Source organism: Zophobas morio, unplaced genomic scaffold, assembly GCF_036711695.1.
Source record: "Zophobas morio isolate AGI-343-1 ecotype UQ-CSIRO unplaced genomic scaffold, CSIRO_AGI_Zmor_V1 ptg000021l, whole genome shotgun sequence".
Classification (NCBI taxonomy): Eukaryota; Metazoa; Arthropoda; class Insecta; order Coleoptera; family Tenebrionidae; genus Zophobas; species Zophobas morio.
The window spans coordinates 7230216-7247171 of record NW_026972126.1 but is presented as its reverse complement, the minus strand read 5'-3'; the positions used below and the strand labels follow the sequence as shown (position 1 = coordinate 7247171).

The following is a 16956-nucleotide window of genomic DNA, read 5'->3' as shown; positions in this document are numbered from 1 at the left end:
GTCTCTATCAACATAACACAATTTTAAATTCCAATAGTCGTATCCTAGATTTAGTCTTCGCCAATATACCTTGTAGTGTAACCAAATCTGATTGCCCGATAGTGTGTGAAGACAAACATCATCCTACCCTTGATATTTCTTTCTCAACTTCGGATAATTCTTTTAAAAATTTTGAATTTTGTAGCAATATACAAAATTTTAACTTTAATAAAGCTAATTTTGTACATCTTTATACACTCATTCTATCTTCAAAATGGGATCATTTGTATGAACTTCACAACGTTGATACCGCATGTGATAAGTTTTATGAAATTCTTAATAACTTATTTGAAATCGCTTATCCCTCATGGTTTGATATGGAAATCATTACTTGTCGACGTAGTAAATCAACTTATCTTAAAAAATTAAAAAAATATGGCACTAACCACTACTAGATCGAAAACACTGATAGATAAGAGATTTCGCCTATACATTAATAACATGCAAGCTACATTGTTAACTGATCCAAAGAAGTTTTGGATCAATGAAGGGTCACAGCCGAATTCTTGGAATTATGCACTACAAGTATACCACGATATAAACACCAACTGATATTGTTAATTGATTTAGTCACTTCTTTAAATCAGTCTATATGTCTGCTAATACTAAACTCCTGATAATATTACAGCAGATATTGACCACGATATTACTGTGGCTATATCAAATATCACTAGTGATGAAGTTTATCAAGCACTTAAACGATCCAAGAACAGTTTTACATCTGGAGCAGATGGACTTCCAAGTTTTCTTTTAAGAGACTGTGATAATGTACTGCCTGAACTTTTAAGACATCTGTTTAATCTTGTTATTAGTAGCGTAGTATATATCCCGTCCTTAAAATAGGAGATCTATCAAAAATAGAAAATTACCGTCCGATAGCGCTACTCTGCAACTTCGTGAAAATTTTCGAGTCTGTCGTACATAATAGAATATATACAACCATCAAACATACCATCTCACCTGAACAACATGGCTTCATGCAAAATCGGTTCACCATAACAAATTTATTATGCATTACTCAAGACCTCGCTGAGACGATTGATAACAATGGCCAGATGGATGTGATATATACAGACATGGAGAAGGCGTTTGATACAATTAATCATCAGCTGTTCCTTAAAAAAATGAGCCTCTTGGGTTTTTCTGATTCATTATTAGCCCTATTTCAATTATATTTAATGAATCGTCAGCATTGTGTGAGATATCGCAATTGTATGTCTAACTCATTCGTCCCAATGTCCGGACTGCCGCAGGGTTCGAATCTTGGCCCTTTGTTGATTCTAATATTTATCAATGATCTGCGGGCAAATATTCCATGCAATAAACTGTTGTTTGCTGATGGCTTAAAGTTGTATCATAGAATTTACTTTATTAATGGTTGCCTAGCTCTACAACAGAATGCAAATGTCCTTTCTTTCTGGTGTCGGACAAATCTACTACAATTAAGCGAACCCAAATGTTACGTTATGTCATATACTAAGCAGAAATATCCTATTATTTACCCCTATAAAATTAATTCGACTAATGATTACACTATCAGTCGAACGGATTCCTTTAACGACTTAGGTGTAACATTTGATAACCAACTTACATTTATACCACATGTGAATGATGTAGTTGAAAGATCACTGAAGACTTTAGGATTTATTCGTTCCTGTAAATATTTCACCAAGATTCAACCATTAATAATGTTATTTCTTGCTCTTGTGCTCTCTAAATTAGAATATGGCGCTTTAATATGGTCACCTTTATATGACGTACATATCGATCACTTGGAATCAGTACAAAGACGCTTCCTAAAATTTATTTGCTATAATTAGATAGAGTCTATCCTGAAAGGGGCATCAGTGAAATTAATTTGTTAACTAGATTCCTTCTTAATTCGCTACGAGTACGCAGGTTAACGCAGAGTATTATTTTTTTATTTAAGTCCCTAAATAACAAAATCGACTGTATTCATATAATTAGCAAAATTTGCCAGACTGTTCCAAGGATTAATGCGCGATATAAAATCTGTTTTAATCTGGTTACTTGTAGAACTAGCTAGATCGCCTATTTTTGTCATGTGTAATACATTTAATGGTATATCTCATTTGTGTGATATTAATTTTGATAACGTTAATGTTATAAAACAAAAATTTTTTGAGGTTTATGGAATTTAATTATTTTACTTTATTTGTGTAAAAGGTAGGTTTTAATATGGGAATTAATATTAAGTTATTTTCTGTAATTGGGTGATAACACCTGTAGAAAATAAATATCATTATTATTAATATTATTATTATAAAGTTCCTCATAAAAGAAGGCCAGTAGCCAAAGACAATTAGTGAGATGATGGTGGCAGTAAATGGAAATGATGCACCGTCTTATTATCTAATAAAATTTTGGTCTAAACAATTTCGGTAGAGACGTGAATCCATCGAAGGTGACCCCAGAAATGGAAAACCAAAAACAGCAACAGATGCAGAAATCACTCAAAAAGTTGATGCTATGGTCCTCGAAGATTGGCGTATTAAGGTTTACACAATTAGCAGGACATTAAAAATATCCGAATCTAGTGTAATAACCATATTGCATGAAAATTTGAACATGAGTAAAGTCTCTGCCCGATGGGTTCCACGACTGCTGACATCCGAACAAAAACTGCGCAGAATGGAAATTTTACGACATCATTTGAAAACATTTGAAGAGAATTGCGACTTATTGTCTCAAATTATGACCGATGACGAGAATTGGGTACACCACTGGGACCCTAAAACAAAATCTGAATCAAAGCAATGGGTTCACAAAGGATCTCCACCCTCAAAAAAGGCACGGACGGAACCATCTGCCCAAAAATTGATGACAATCGTTTTTTTGGACATTAGAGGCATACTTCTTATTGAATACATACCTAACAAAACATCCCTTGTTCTTGAAGCTCGTTTCTTTGAAAAATTATAAAATTTGATTTTGGATCTTTTTTTCAGATTTTTGTTTTCTGATAAGTCCTATAAACAAAACAGTAGTAAATAACGCCCTCGCAGCCCCTGCGCAGAGGGCGCAGTCCGTACAACTACAGAAAATATAGAATATATTTAAAGAAACAGAAAAAATGTATTCCCACTTTCTCGCCACATGATTAACTTCGACTTGTTATATTTATATTTCGAAAGAATTCGATTACATATTAGTACGCTCAAACCACAGGCATTAGTGGTGGCATTTGTGGTAAAAGTAAATGAAAGTGATTTGTCTTCTCAGCACAGAAGAGAGGACTGACTTATTAAATATTTAAGCACATTCGTAATTTTGAGAATATGTATTCAGCAACAGTGTAACACATGAAGTCATCACTTGGGGGGGGGGGCATAAACAAATACATTTTTTGAAAGGAACGTCAATGATGAAGAGTTATTTATATAAGCTTGTTACTTACAAATGAATGAAACCAATATCAAACCTTTAAATACTGCGATAATTTTTGTCATTCTGACTACTTGTTTTTGTTTCTCTATATTCACCCAAATAGCAGTCAATAAGTACAGGAAATGTTATAAATTCGAAGATGGATTAAACTTAAATATCGGAAAGACACTTGCAAATCTACAAATATGGTGTCTCTTTTCCATTTTACAATTATCAATTTTGCAATAATTTCTTGTGGCAGTTCATCAACCATACTTGTGTCATGCAAATATCATCTATACAGCAAACACATAAACATACTAAAATACTCAAAATGCGTCCTTTGTCCCAATCCTGTTTTGCAACTATTCAGGATGCGTTATATGTTTATTCCGGGTTGAAAGTTCTGATAAGGTACAAGATGTTGATGACTTCAATAGTGTCGTCAACCGGTCTTAGTCATGAACATGTCCGGGAAGTTCATTGTAGGTTCCGACTTCACGCAATGAGTATTTCTGGTAAATTGATCTAAAGTACCTATTTGTGCTATCAAATTCATATGGTTGTTACTGAACTAAATTATTAAAAATTAGTAATTAATACACTCGTAGAGATCAATACGTTTTATTGCAATCATAATTACTGGTGATTTTCACTACATATATAATACCTATTTTTTGTATTGTGTGTAAATTAATTTCTCGTTCAACTGGAAATACGCAAATGAGCGATGTATTTTTGGTTCAGACTAGGAAATATATGTCATACATATTAGGTAGCGTTGTCACAAATAGGTGATTTTGTGGCTGCAATGATAGAGAAGGCTGTTATTTTATCATTCATTTCTTAATACTTTGATATCATGTGATTTTACTGTGATCGCATTGTACATACAGGGATGTTTTGCCATCGTCTTTATTAATTCTGTTCCTAATGAAATTCCTTATCTTATGGTGGGGAGACTAATTAATGTCTTTGATGTTAACCGTTTTTTAAGTTTAGTTGAATTTTGTGAATCATAACAGAAATGTTTCCCAGAAAAAAAATTGAAGTTAAATTTTGAACCATTAAATTATTAAATAATAATGTTTAACTTCTTAGATTTAGAAGTCAATAAATTATTATTAGTAGATACAAGACAACTAAACTTATCTAAATTTTAAACTTAGGTTTGTTTTTGAGAGAACATGAAACGCTTATTAGCAGTAGGGTACACTTAATTTAAAATTTATTTTCATCAAAATTTGCCATGTTTATTAAACAATTGTTTTTATTATCTATCCTTTGCAAAAAGTTAAGGAGACATTGATAGCGTTAAATCTAAAAACTCAAATAAAAAACAGATGTAAGCATGAATAACAAATAAATAAGTCACACCAACGACTGCCGATACCAATGGTAACTTAAATAAAACTTATATAATAAGAAATAAATAAACAAATAAATAACGAAATTCAATAAATATCTGCTTGCAAAAGAGAATGAGAGTTCCTTCTAGGTAGTGCGTGCAGTGACTAGTCTTTTAATAGCAAAATTTGAGGCTTATTATATATTTACTAGCCAAAATTGTCAGGCCAAACAACAGATTCGATCCACTCTAAATAATAAAATATATTAATGTAACGACTAGGAGTTGCGGTTGCACAATTTTTTCCATTGGAAGTTACTCCAACTATAACGAATTTGGCTTCTTGTTCTATTTGAAGTGGAGATCCCGAGTCACCCTTTGTAATAAAAATATCCTTTAGTAAAATGTAATTTAGATAATTATTTACGTACCATGCAACTACTTCCTGTTTGACTTATAACACAAATTTGAGAAGTACCGGCGTTATCTGCATAATTTTTAAGGCAGTCTTCGGCAGAAACTAGTTGTACCTCTTTCTTCAATAGATATTTGGATCGTCCCTCATCTGAAATAGTTGTATTTGTAAATAAAATACAGACAAATTAAGAGGCATAATTTACTTAGCCTTCGCATACCCCATCCCGTTATGATCAAATTATTAGGAAGTTGTTCTTGTGTATGAAGACAAGCTGGTTTAACTATTTTGCTAAAAGTGACGTGCTCTATAAGTCCAATTAAAGCTATGTCGTGGATTTTATTGTCATTTGGATATGGAATAATTTCTTTCACTTTGTAGTCAAAATTTGGGTCGAATTCTTCAACGAAATCGGGTATAAATGTAATGCCCATTCTAACAAAATCTGGTTTGGAGGGCTTTACACAATGTGCTGCTGTGATTACGAATTTGCTCGAAATCAGAGATCCACCGCACACAAATTCATATCTGTTGTTACTAGTGTTAACCGCTAAAGCTGACAGGTGTGGAAATTCTGGAGTTAAAAATTTTAGTTTCTTGAAGCTACTTTTCAGGTACGAAAAGCAATCATTGATCATCTTTTCGATATTAGGTGCGTAGGATACTTTTCCTTTGCTTACAAAAAATTTCATTTTCTCTTTGAGGTTCTCTAATTTTTTTTTGTCTATTGTCTCCATTATCTGTTTAGTATTGCTTAATATTTTATCGTCAGATATTTCCGCTGGTGTCCACAAGAGTTTCCTAGCTCGTGGTTTTTTACTTTGTGTTGTATCCACATATTTTAACGTCGCTAGCAGGTGGCTTATGTGCGTAATACAATTTTCGGTTTGCACTTGCTGTGTTTCCTTCGATGGGTTGTAATGTGTATTTCTAAACCTGTGATCTTCATAAGGCTGGCCATATTCCTCGCAAGCTGCTATACTCTTCCTTTTCTTGGGAGGGCTAGGTTTGGTGGTAGTCAATTTTAGACCTTCAGGTTTGCCCGGTTTTTCATGCACTGGTGTAACAACGGAATTGATGTCAGAAGAGCACGACTTGGAGTTGTTGCAAGATTCTTTAATTGCGACTGTGATGACAAAAAAATATACATTTAATACACCAAGTAATAATTAATAACACCTTTGTGCTTCAATTACCATTTCTATAAACTGTTGCAAACAAAAATATAGTAATTACAAAAACACCAACAATTAATTTTAAATGACGCGATCTTTTTTTCATTGCTTATACGCGTTTACTTCTTGTATTATGAAACTAGTGTACAGAACTCGCGCGTTTGTTTATATACCATAAAGTGAATCAGCTTTTAGTCATTTTATCTAGTTTTTGAGGTGGTGGTATTTAACGCATTCGAATTACAACTTTGTAGATGCAAATTTCCCCATTTCCGATCTGAATTTTGAAAAAGTACTGATTGGAAAAACTTAAGTCCCCTTAACAAACCGCTTTAACTGCTTTAAAATGAATTTGATATGTGAAGCGGGGTTCAGAAAATTGTGTCTACGTTTTTTAGTAGCTGAGGTAAAGTCGAACATGTCCCTTTTATCGGATTTGATTTTTTAAGTTTTATCTTTTTATGACAACCCCGATATGTCAATATAATAATACGAATTTAGTATTAAACCACAAATAAGGCAGTATGCCGGAGTATAATTTTCAAGTGAGACTGAAAATTTTGGAAGGGATGAACCTTACAGCTATTAGTGATTTACTAGGTTCACGATGACCTTAAAGTGTGTGCAAATTTCAGCGTCTTTATTTTTTTTTAGTTTCTAGGTTAAATTCTAAAATTGTGTTGTATAATTCTGATTTTTATAAACTTACATACTTGAGATTAAAAATATGTCTACATTGATAAAGCATAGGTGTAGATAAATTTTTAACAGATTTTTTTATCCAGAAAGCAACAGTGAATTAAAACTGCATGTATGGAAACGTATTCTTAAATATAAAATTTAACTTGAATTCACACACCAAGGTAAAGGTTGCTCTCCGGCATTATTTCGTCTTTTATGCGGAATTACTAACACATTGTTTCCCTTTTTTCACGAAAGTGTGGGTGACTAACCATTGCTGTGCTCCATTGTGGAAGTGCTTGTGGTTAGATAAGTACCCGTTACATTTTTACACTTACACTTGGTTTTAACTACATATTTCTTATCAGAAACCGTTTCAAAAAGTTACGATAAATTTTTGTATCAGCACTCTCTGTCCTTTAGCAGTGTCGATTTTGTTTGCACTACAAGCTTGGTCTACCGTGTAATCTGGCACGTGTTCTTAAGATGCTGCATATAGCCTTTTTTTGAAACTAATAAATATTGCAGTTCATCTACACTAAAATTATACAAAAAAAATCCATTGTAATTATGTTAATACTAAACGCCCCAACAATTCTTGGAAATGTGCTATGTGGATTGCAGCAGAGAATTCTGCTTCTTCTGGTCCATCCGGAGACGCTTCATCTCATAATTATTTAAAAGTTATCATGCATAAGTTCGCAAAAATTGGTAGCGATATTGCCGAAATTAAGAACAGTCAATCCATGCTATCAGCTCAGACAACTCAAACAACAGCTAATATAGATAAGCATAGTGAAACCTTGAATATTCATGAATACAAATTGGAAAATTGCTCCGGACATATCCAAGAACTTCTTCTCATTCTCGCATGTCAGACCAGGTCACTTCTATTACCAATACTCTGTCGTCCTTGGTCCTTGCAGACTCAATTATTAAAAACGGTTTCTTCAACAAATGTTGCCCCCTCATCTAACTCTTTAATCTCTGAGATTGTTGATCGCGTGAATCGTTCTAACGACGATCTTGAGTATGATAAGAATATTGTAGTTTATGCCAGATAATTAACCCTAGCTCTCAAGACTCTTACTCGATTTCTCGTAATTGTACCCTTAGACGTCCTCAAAATCTCCGTATACTTCGTGTATCCTTTTCTTTTCAACTCATTGCTCGATCGTTGTTAAAAAATAAGAATGCTCCTAGCAAGTTCTGACGACAAAACGGACTCCCAGATTGAACAATTTAAAGAATTAAAAGATGAACTGAGGAAACGCCAGGCTCAGGGTGAGTCGGATATCACCATAAAATAAGATAATGCTACTGTCTTTTAAAACAGGCGTAGATATATTACTTTTTAATGAAGATCAAACATATCTGAATAATTTTTTGCGATTAGCTCCATTAACAAGCTGTTCGATATAAGATTTTTTTTTTGTTTTTAATCAATAGCGACAAATGTTTAGAAACGGCTCGATGGTCAATGTAGTCGACACGGTTTCTAGTTCATTTGAATTTGTGCGGTAGGTGTCGTTTATTTATGATCAGTGATTGAACATCGCCTTCAATTCATGGCTTGAGAAGGAAAATAGTTAGATTTTTGTAGGAGTTTCTCAAAACCACTAACCTAACCTAACGGTGTCTAAGAAATAATTCCAGCACCCAATAACTTCATTATCTGAAAAAAGCTAGTTTCCAGTCGGTGCAATTTAGCTCTTTACCCACAGCGAGATAATTAATAATTTGTCTATGTATAGAAGATTTTGCAGGGCACTGGGTAAGAAGCACTTGTAGTTTGGTTTCAAGAACAGTGTGGTCAGACTTACCAATAAGGGGTAAATTTACGAGAACAGTGACAATATTCGGATCATTAGTTAGGACCAAGTCAAGAGGAGAGGGAATATTTCCAGATCTAAATCAGGTAGGTGCATCAACAAGCTGCACTAGCTTGTTTTTATTTAAGAAGTTCTAAGAAGTGGTTACAAGAATAGGTATCAGAAGTAACATGTAATGGCCACTTGAGAGATGAATACTTAAAATCACCAAATATGACATTGCCACTGTGCTGATAGGTGTTCATAATAGAGTTTGAAGAGGAGAACAATTCAAGATCAGAAACGAGAGAGGAATAAGATGGGCGGTAAACGCAAATTAAGAGAATAGATATCAATTTAGAGTCACATTGCAGAACAAGAGCTTCTGAAGTTCCAGCGGAACAAACAGCAGAAGTTATTTGAAAGGAAGAAAATATATTATTATTTAGGTAAATATAAACTCCATCACCTATTCTGTCAGAACAATTTGCTCTCTACAAATTATGGACTCAATTTTTCTTGAAACTGCAAAAACAGTTGATTTGAAGCTGAAAAAATAATTGGTTATAGAAAAATACATTTCGTCGATATGACGTTAGATCCGTGATTGTGCAATAATTACTGAAAACATCGTCAAGTTTTGGGAAGGTACTGACGATAATGCTTCCGTCATAACAAAAGCGGTTACGTCTGTAGTGTCGAACTTGCTACCACAAAAATTTCATCAGAGCTACAAATCAACGCATGAAGATAAGAAAACCTGCTGCATTTTAGAAGAACGGGTCTAAAGTTAATTAAATAAAATTTCCCTTGCCCCTGAAATGCATATCCGCCTTTTTCGAAAAATTTTAAAATTTAATTTTATTGTTTTGTAATCATGAGATCAGTGTTAGTGTGCCATATAGTTTATTTGAAGATTTAAGTATGATTACTACGTATTATATTGTGATCTAATTTTTAATTTAATTTAATTTAATAGTTGTGTTTTTTATTCAATTCGGATTTTTGTTTACATAGATTGATTTCCCATACAAAAATTCTGCGGTTAACCTCAGTTCACTCATACTCGGTAAAACCACATATGTTTGTAAATATCTACGTAAAGGAAGCGCGTCCGGTTGGTGGGCTCTGTGTAAGTAGGTCTAGCACTATTAGGCATATACGAAAGTCTAGTCTCTACGCCCGTGTGGATTTAGGAAGAAAGGTGGGTATTAGGAGTATGGTAGATAGGATACAGACTAACGTAATTGTAATTGCGCTTTGGGTTAGTATTGACTAAATATGGTTGGCGAAACGTGTCGACAACTTATGCAATTTTGTATTTTCGGCGTTGAAAGTAATAAATATCATAGGGTTATCGTGCACCGACCGATCGAATATTTTACAACAATGCAGGAAACAGGTAAATGCATTAAAACAGAAGAAAAAAGTGTATGACTTATTGACCTATAACAACGTAAATAAAAAAAAATAAAAAAGTATATCATATTGCCTTCACAAATTCGAATCGTTTGAAACATTATTTTTTAATTCATTTATTTCATATTAAAATTTTTTCTTTGCAATACTTTAGTATTTTATATTTGAACAGCATTATCTACGCTCCTGATTTTAATATAATTACCTATTTGAAAATCTGAAAAGTGATGCATGTTTCGATGCGGTGTATAAAATAAGGTATTGTTACGTTTCTTCGGTGACTAAATTCGGCGTGGGTTAAACTCAACAATTTATTTCTTACTAATTCGAATTTACACGACTAATAACTATTACAGCGATTATAAAATAATTGCGGCGCAACTTCTCTTGACTCAGCTAGCTGAATAGTAATCGTTCCCGATTATTTCAACCCATACTTCTGCGATCGAGATCTTTCTCGAATATCCATAGCGACTTCCGCTTCCAGGCTTTTCGAACGCCGCCTCGAAACTTTCCTGGATACTCCAGACTTGTCTTTATGCGACCGCCGCTCGGCCATCCTGACTGATCAGTAACGCCGTGCGTACTAGAAAGCTCGGGAATCCATAGGTGTCGTACCGGGGCGGCCTATGGGTTTGTTTCGTAACAGTATTGTATGTGGAGTGAAAAGATTCATTTGGAATGTTTCGGATGCTCAGTCGATATACGAGGAGGAAATCACCAATCTTCTTCTAGATAGTTGTCAACAAAAAAACCGCACAATTGTCTTATTAATTCATTTTTACTTGCCGAGCGTAAACTAAGGAAGTACTGTTATCGGATCTGTCCGGCGAACGACTAACTTTCTGGTATGAAATCAGCAAAATCAGTTCCAAAGCAACTCCAACATCCTTTGGGTGTAAAAATGGAAGCCCAAAAGTACGCTATCTACATATAAATAAATGCGTAAATAGGTTAAAAGTGCAAAAAGTACTGACATATACTTTCTGAAACACAGCCAACTGATATTACTAATTAATAATTATGTTGTTCACTATATTATACTTCCGACTAGTACAGTGACAAGTTTTTACCCTTTTTTCGTCTATTTAACGATTTCGATCTAAAATTTTGGTACCTGTTAGTCGGAAGACAACTTGTACCATCTTGGCTGAGAATTTGGAAGTAATAAAATAACATTGTCTACTTAGGGTGACCCACTACGCTTTTCCCAGAGTTTTTTCCAAAAATCTAGATGTCTGGGGTAAAAACTCAACTCGTATTCATAAATCACAAGTGCAGGAGTATGTTATTTTATAAAATTTAAATAACTTTTACCGAAGGAAAATATTTTTTTGATGATAATCCTTATAAGTTAAAGTATATTTCCGGGTATCCCAAGCCAACCTCGCCGAAGCTCTAGGAAGTACCATCTCGAACTTGGTCAACAGTCTTTCGTTCCTTAAAGATATCCATCTGTTTGAGTGCATCTAATCTGTTTTACTTTAGCACTGTATAAGTCTACTTTGCCATGTAACGTTCCTAATGATCTAGCTGTCGAAGCGACCAAATCTTGTAATTAAAAAAAAAGTAACTGCTAAAGTGCAGATTTGCGTATGTTTCAAGTGACTTTTTCCATACAATTTTGTGATGACGTCATCAGCATTTTAGCAAGGGCATGTATCTCAATGTTTCGGAAAATAAGTCTATTTTATAAATGTAAGGACGACAAGTTCAGAACCGTCAAAATAAGTCGTAATATGGGTGAGAACTCATAAATGGTTTTCTAAAAAATTTGAATGCACTCAGGGTCGGATTTAACAATTCTAATGCCCTAGGCACCAAAGACTGGTGGTGCCCCCAACCCTCCCCAGGAATAAGGGAGTGTTTGCATAGCGCCTTTATTAATTTTATTGAACAAGAATCTACCTTCATTTACAAGTTTATACTTATAAATATATAGTCTAAAATATTTAATATCTTATTAAATGATTCCAAGATTGCTGAAGTTGCACAGCATGAGTCTCCCAACGGGTGAACGAAAGTCTCTTCAAAATGTTGTCATTTTGAATAGCAGATTTCGTAAGATTCTACCCGCCTGTCGAAGCCGAAAAAAATTATACACTATTTGTATAACAGAAAAAAAAATTAACAGCAATTTGACTTTTTTTTTAAATATGTGGCAATGTCAAAGGGCCTTTTTAAATTTATTAATAATTTACGAATTTTAATTTTATTTTAAACATAAAAAATTCTTCAATAAAAAATGAAATGCCTTCACTTTTATGAAAATTACAAGAACTGAAAACTTACCTTTTCTAAATATGACTGACAACAATAACATTTACAGTACAAAGGTACTAAAATAAAAATCAAATTGTAATGCTAGTGCACTAGTTGCGAAGCGCCGAAAGCTACTAAACCTGCTACTGTACGATGCTGAAATATATTGTTTCTTAAATGACCTGTTTAGAAAATCTCCTATTTAAATTCTCAGGAATTTCGGAAACTACTTTATGGTCTTGCACACGGTTTGTACGGCAAACCAACCTTTGTTAGCATAAGGAGACGGGTTCTATAAGGTTCAGTATTCCGTACTGATTTGCTTGCAAACTGGCCGCCTCTGCACAGTGCCTAGTGTGCCTTATTATAAATCCAAAGCTGAATGTACCTAATGATAAACTACAAGTATAGATTCATAATATTTTGGGAGCTTTATTCGGGATAATTTTGAGATGACATCATCAATTTTTCTGGGAGGGGATAGATGGGTAAATTGGATTGATTAACGATTTACTTTGTAGGATTCTTAAAACGTTTGCAAGATTTCAGAGCATTCGGTTTTGTAATTTCAAAATTAGTTTTGATGTTTTGATTTTTTCTCCAAAAATCTATATGTATATAGGGTAAAAGCTCAATTTGTATTCATAAATCACAAGTGGAGTAGTATGTTATTTATTGCATTTACTAATTATAATAATTATTTTTTCGAATTTTTGCATATCGTGGGGGTTGTTTAATGACTGTTCGTACAGCATGTTTGTTTCTGTGTCCCAATTTTGAGAGATTATTCTGGTGAGTATTGGTCCCCATGTTTCGATCTGAATGTTTAAATTGTTTAATGCTTCTAGACATTTTTTTGTTATGTCATGTAATTTTTTAAGCTTCTCTGCTGATTCTTCTTGTATTCTTGGCTTATCTAAAATTGTCTAATAACTTATGTAGCAAGTCTTGTGTTGCTAAATCTTTTAGCCAACAGCTCCTATGCTGTTTCGTAATTGTTTTCAGTTATCTGGAGACGTTGCATGATTCTGCTGGACTCATCTCTGATATACGTCTTTAGATACTCCATATTTTCAATTTTGGAGAGCCACTCACGTTGATGAGCGAACGGTGACTTGATTTTTTCTTTTTATTTCGAAATCAGTTTCATGGACATAGATTTCTTCAAACAGTTCTGCGAGGCTTCTCCACTGATCTTGGATTTTTTCGGATAGAAGTTCATACCTGGCTCTGCTGTAGCCTTGAGCCAAATCAGGGGTTTATTATGGTCATTTCGGTAGAGGTTTTTTGTAGTCTGAACAGTTGACGTCGGCTTCTTGGTCCGGGTCGAGGTCTTATGACGGCTGAATTGACTCGAGATATTTCTTTGCATCTTCGTGCAACGCTTCCAAGTGATCGAAATATTTCACTCCGAATTAGTTCTGTATTCTTCATTATTCATCTTTGAAGAAGGAAATGCAAGAATAAGCACCCTCACTCTAGAAAATGCTCCTCAAATCAGTAAACTTCTTCCATCAAAATTCGTTTTAGAGGAGTAACTAGTTTTTTCATAAAATTTTCCAATAGGGGTTACAACCATCCGAACCACTTGAATTAAGTTTCTTTCCATCCGACAGCAGTACCTACGATAACAATAATAAGGATATAATTTCAGATTATATTTAATTACCATTTTAGTTACAAAGTTTTTTTACAACAAATTAGCATAAATTATAAACATAATGTGTTATAAAAATGAACTTCTAATATTTTTTAAAAAAGAATAGATATATAATATATAGACTTTATTAACGGACTTGGCCATTTTACATATACCTAAATATAACGACTTAGTATATAATAAAAATATATATGAATATACAATAACATTTCATAATCCTAAAACAGCTTTACATTTGTACTTGAAAGAATTAGAAGATACACCTACGAAATCTACGTGTGGTAGAGAATTTACTAGTCTCGATAATCTGGTAGTACAGGAATTTTTCCCATAATTGGTTCTATGGTATGGTACATCTAAAAATCTTGTATTACGAACACAGCGACTGGGTACATGTAAAGAAAACATGGACAAAATACTATTACAATTAATGTGACCAGTAAAAACTTTAAACACGAAAGTAGCGTCAACAAATTCTCGTCTTAAAGATAAGGGTGCTAGACCCAAATATTTTAAGAGGTTGTCATAGTTGTTTCTATGATAAATAATGTTAAAATGAAAACAAACAAACTTAACAAACCGTCTTTGTACGGCTTCTAACCTATCAATATGTATATTGAAATGCGGTGACCAAATCACAGAACAATATTCTAATATAGGACCAACGTAAGCATTACCTATATAATACAGTCACAGTACGAAGATTGGAAAATTCGGCACAGCGTCTTTTAATAAGACCCAATGTTCTGTTCGCTTTGGATAACAAAGCATTTACATGTGTGTTAAAGTTTAATTGGTAATCAACAGTCACACCCAAGTCACAAAATGTTTTTACGGATTTTAAGTTTACTTCCGAAATGACATAGTTAGGTAATTGATAGTCTGATTTTTTTGAGAATCTGATGGCTTTGCACTTACTGATATTTAGCTCAAGATGATTAACTTTGCACCAGCGTTCTAGACGATAAAGATCCTCTTGTAATTTAAGTTGGTCATCATTGCTACTTATGGTTTTATATATCTTCAAGTCATCGGCGTATAACAGAAACTTGGAGTTAAATATAACATACTTTACATCGTTAATATAAATTGAAAAAAGAACCGGACCCAGGTGGGAGCCTTGTGGCACACCAGAATTTGGATATATAGCATGTAATGTTACATTATTAATGACAACATGTTGTGTGCGATGCGTTAGATAGGAATGCATCCAACTCAGAACAGAATTTCCAAATCCCAGTTTGTCGAGCTTTGAGATCAGAAGATTGATGCAGACCTTGTCAAACGCTTTCGACATGTCTGTGAAGACACAGTCAACTTCAAGACCTTGCTCAATATTATTGTTCAAATATTCTGTAAATACGAACAAATTTGATGCGGTTGATCGCCCTTTGTAGAAACCATGTTGTTCATCGATAATTTTTGTCTTTACCGAAAATGAGATTATGTCCGCCACAATAGAGTCGAAGATTTTAGGTATGTAGCAGGGGCGGCTTGTCCTATGAGGCAGGTGAGGCAGTGCCTCACCAATGAATTTTACGCCTTATTAGGATTTTTACTATTTTTTAACGACACATTTCGGCCAATAATTTGTGTCTTTTTTCTAAAATTTTAAAAACAAATATGGAAAATTATATTCTTATTTTTATCTCAGTAGGTACTCGTTGCTCCCTTAATTAAACAGCGCGCTGAAACACTCGACACAACATGTATTTTGTGACGCGAATGAGGCAAACTCGGAGCTTGCCTCTACAGCGGATATAGAAATCATATCGTTAATAGGCAAGCAACCTGCAATACACTCATAAGCGGTATGAGTTGAAAAAAGAAAAAATTGAGGCTAGCCTCATTTCCGTGCTTGCAAAAGAGATGGACAACAATATTTGCGCGCAAAGAACGTGCGATTACAATGCAGATCATGAATGCAGTCTGCATTTGCAGAAGTATTCAAAATTAGGCCGTTGATTGTTTTGCCACAAATCTGTGTGTGTATAAATTGTTTCAAAATTTCGGTAACAGAATTTTGTCTTAAAAGTGCCTACGTTTGTGTGTGTCGCGTTAGTGCTTTGTGCTTGTCATAATTTGATTTCGGTAATCGTTATTTAAGATTACGAGTAAATCGGAATTTTTCTCTACTAACGTTAAATGACAATAGTAGTTCTGTTTTTTCTACTTTCACGTATGATGATAAATTGTATGTAGTTAAGGAATTAAAACGGCCGGTTCCTGATTTGAGTAAATCGTTAATTATTGATCTATAAAAAAGTTTAAAATAAATCCAGAGTATTTATGTTTTATATGTTTTTCGTTTTGTTTTTTGTTATAAATCAAATAGGTTTATTTTATGTTGTATTTGATTTTTTTCGATATGTTTTCTTTAAAGTTTATTTTAATTTTGTTTTTTTTTTTTAAGTTATACCTATTAGTTTTTTCTGCCCACGTTTCCCTTTTCTTTTGTCCTGTCATTCCCATCCTTTCCTTACAAGAGTTCCTTACACCTTCACGTTGGTTCCTGGTGGACAGTTAAATGAGTTTACAAATTTGTTTATTTGACTAAGTAGAAAATATTTAAGTAATCTTGATTTATTTATATTTTGGAGCGTATTGTGCTTTGCCTCATCAACTTTTCAAGTCATGAGCCGCCCCTGGTATGTAGGATAGAATTGAAACAGGACGATAGTTGGCTATGTCCTCGCGCTTGCCATTCTTGAAAATCGGAATGACATCAGACTTTTTCCATGCTGTAGGAAATCTTGATT

General features: G+C 33.7%; 1 protein-coding gene across 1 annotated transcript in view; it reads right to left on the bottom strand.

Moving 5' to 3' along the window:
* Window positions 1-4808: 4808 nt before the first annotated feature.
* LOC135131658 (uncharacterized) overlaps window positions 4809-16956 on the bottom strand; it is a 41177-nt gene continuing 29029 nt past the window's right edge. The window contains exons 3-5 of the mRNA XM_064059503.1: window positions 5395-6315; window positions 5206-5339; window positions 4809-5150 (exon numbers count right to left, since the gene is read on the bottom strand). Of these exons, the coding sequence (XP_063915573.1) occupies window positions 4983-5150; window positions 5206-5339; window positions 5395-6315 (1223 nt within the window). The 3' untranslated portion in view covers window positions 4809-4982. The remainder of the gene's footprint in view (window positions 5151-5205; window positions 5340-5394; window positions 6316-16956) is intronic.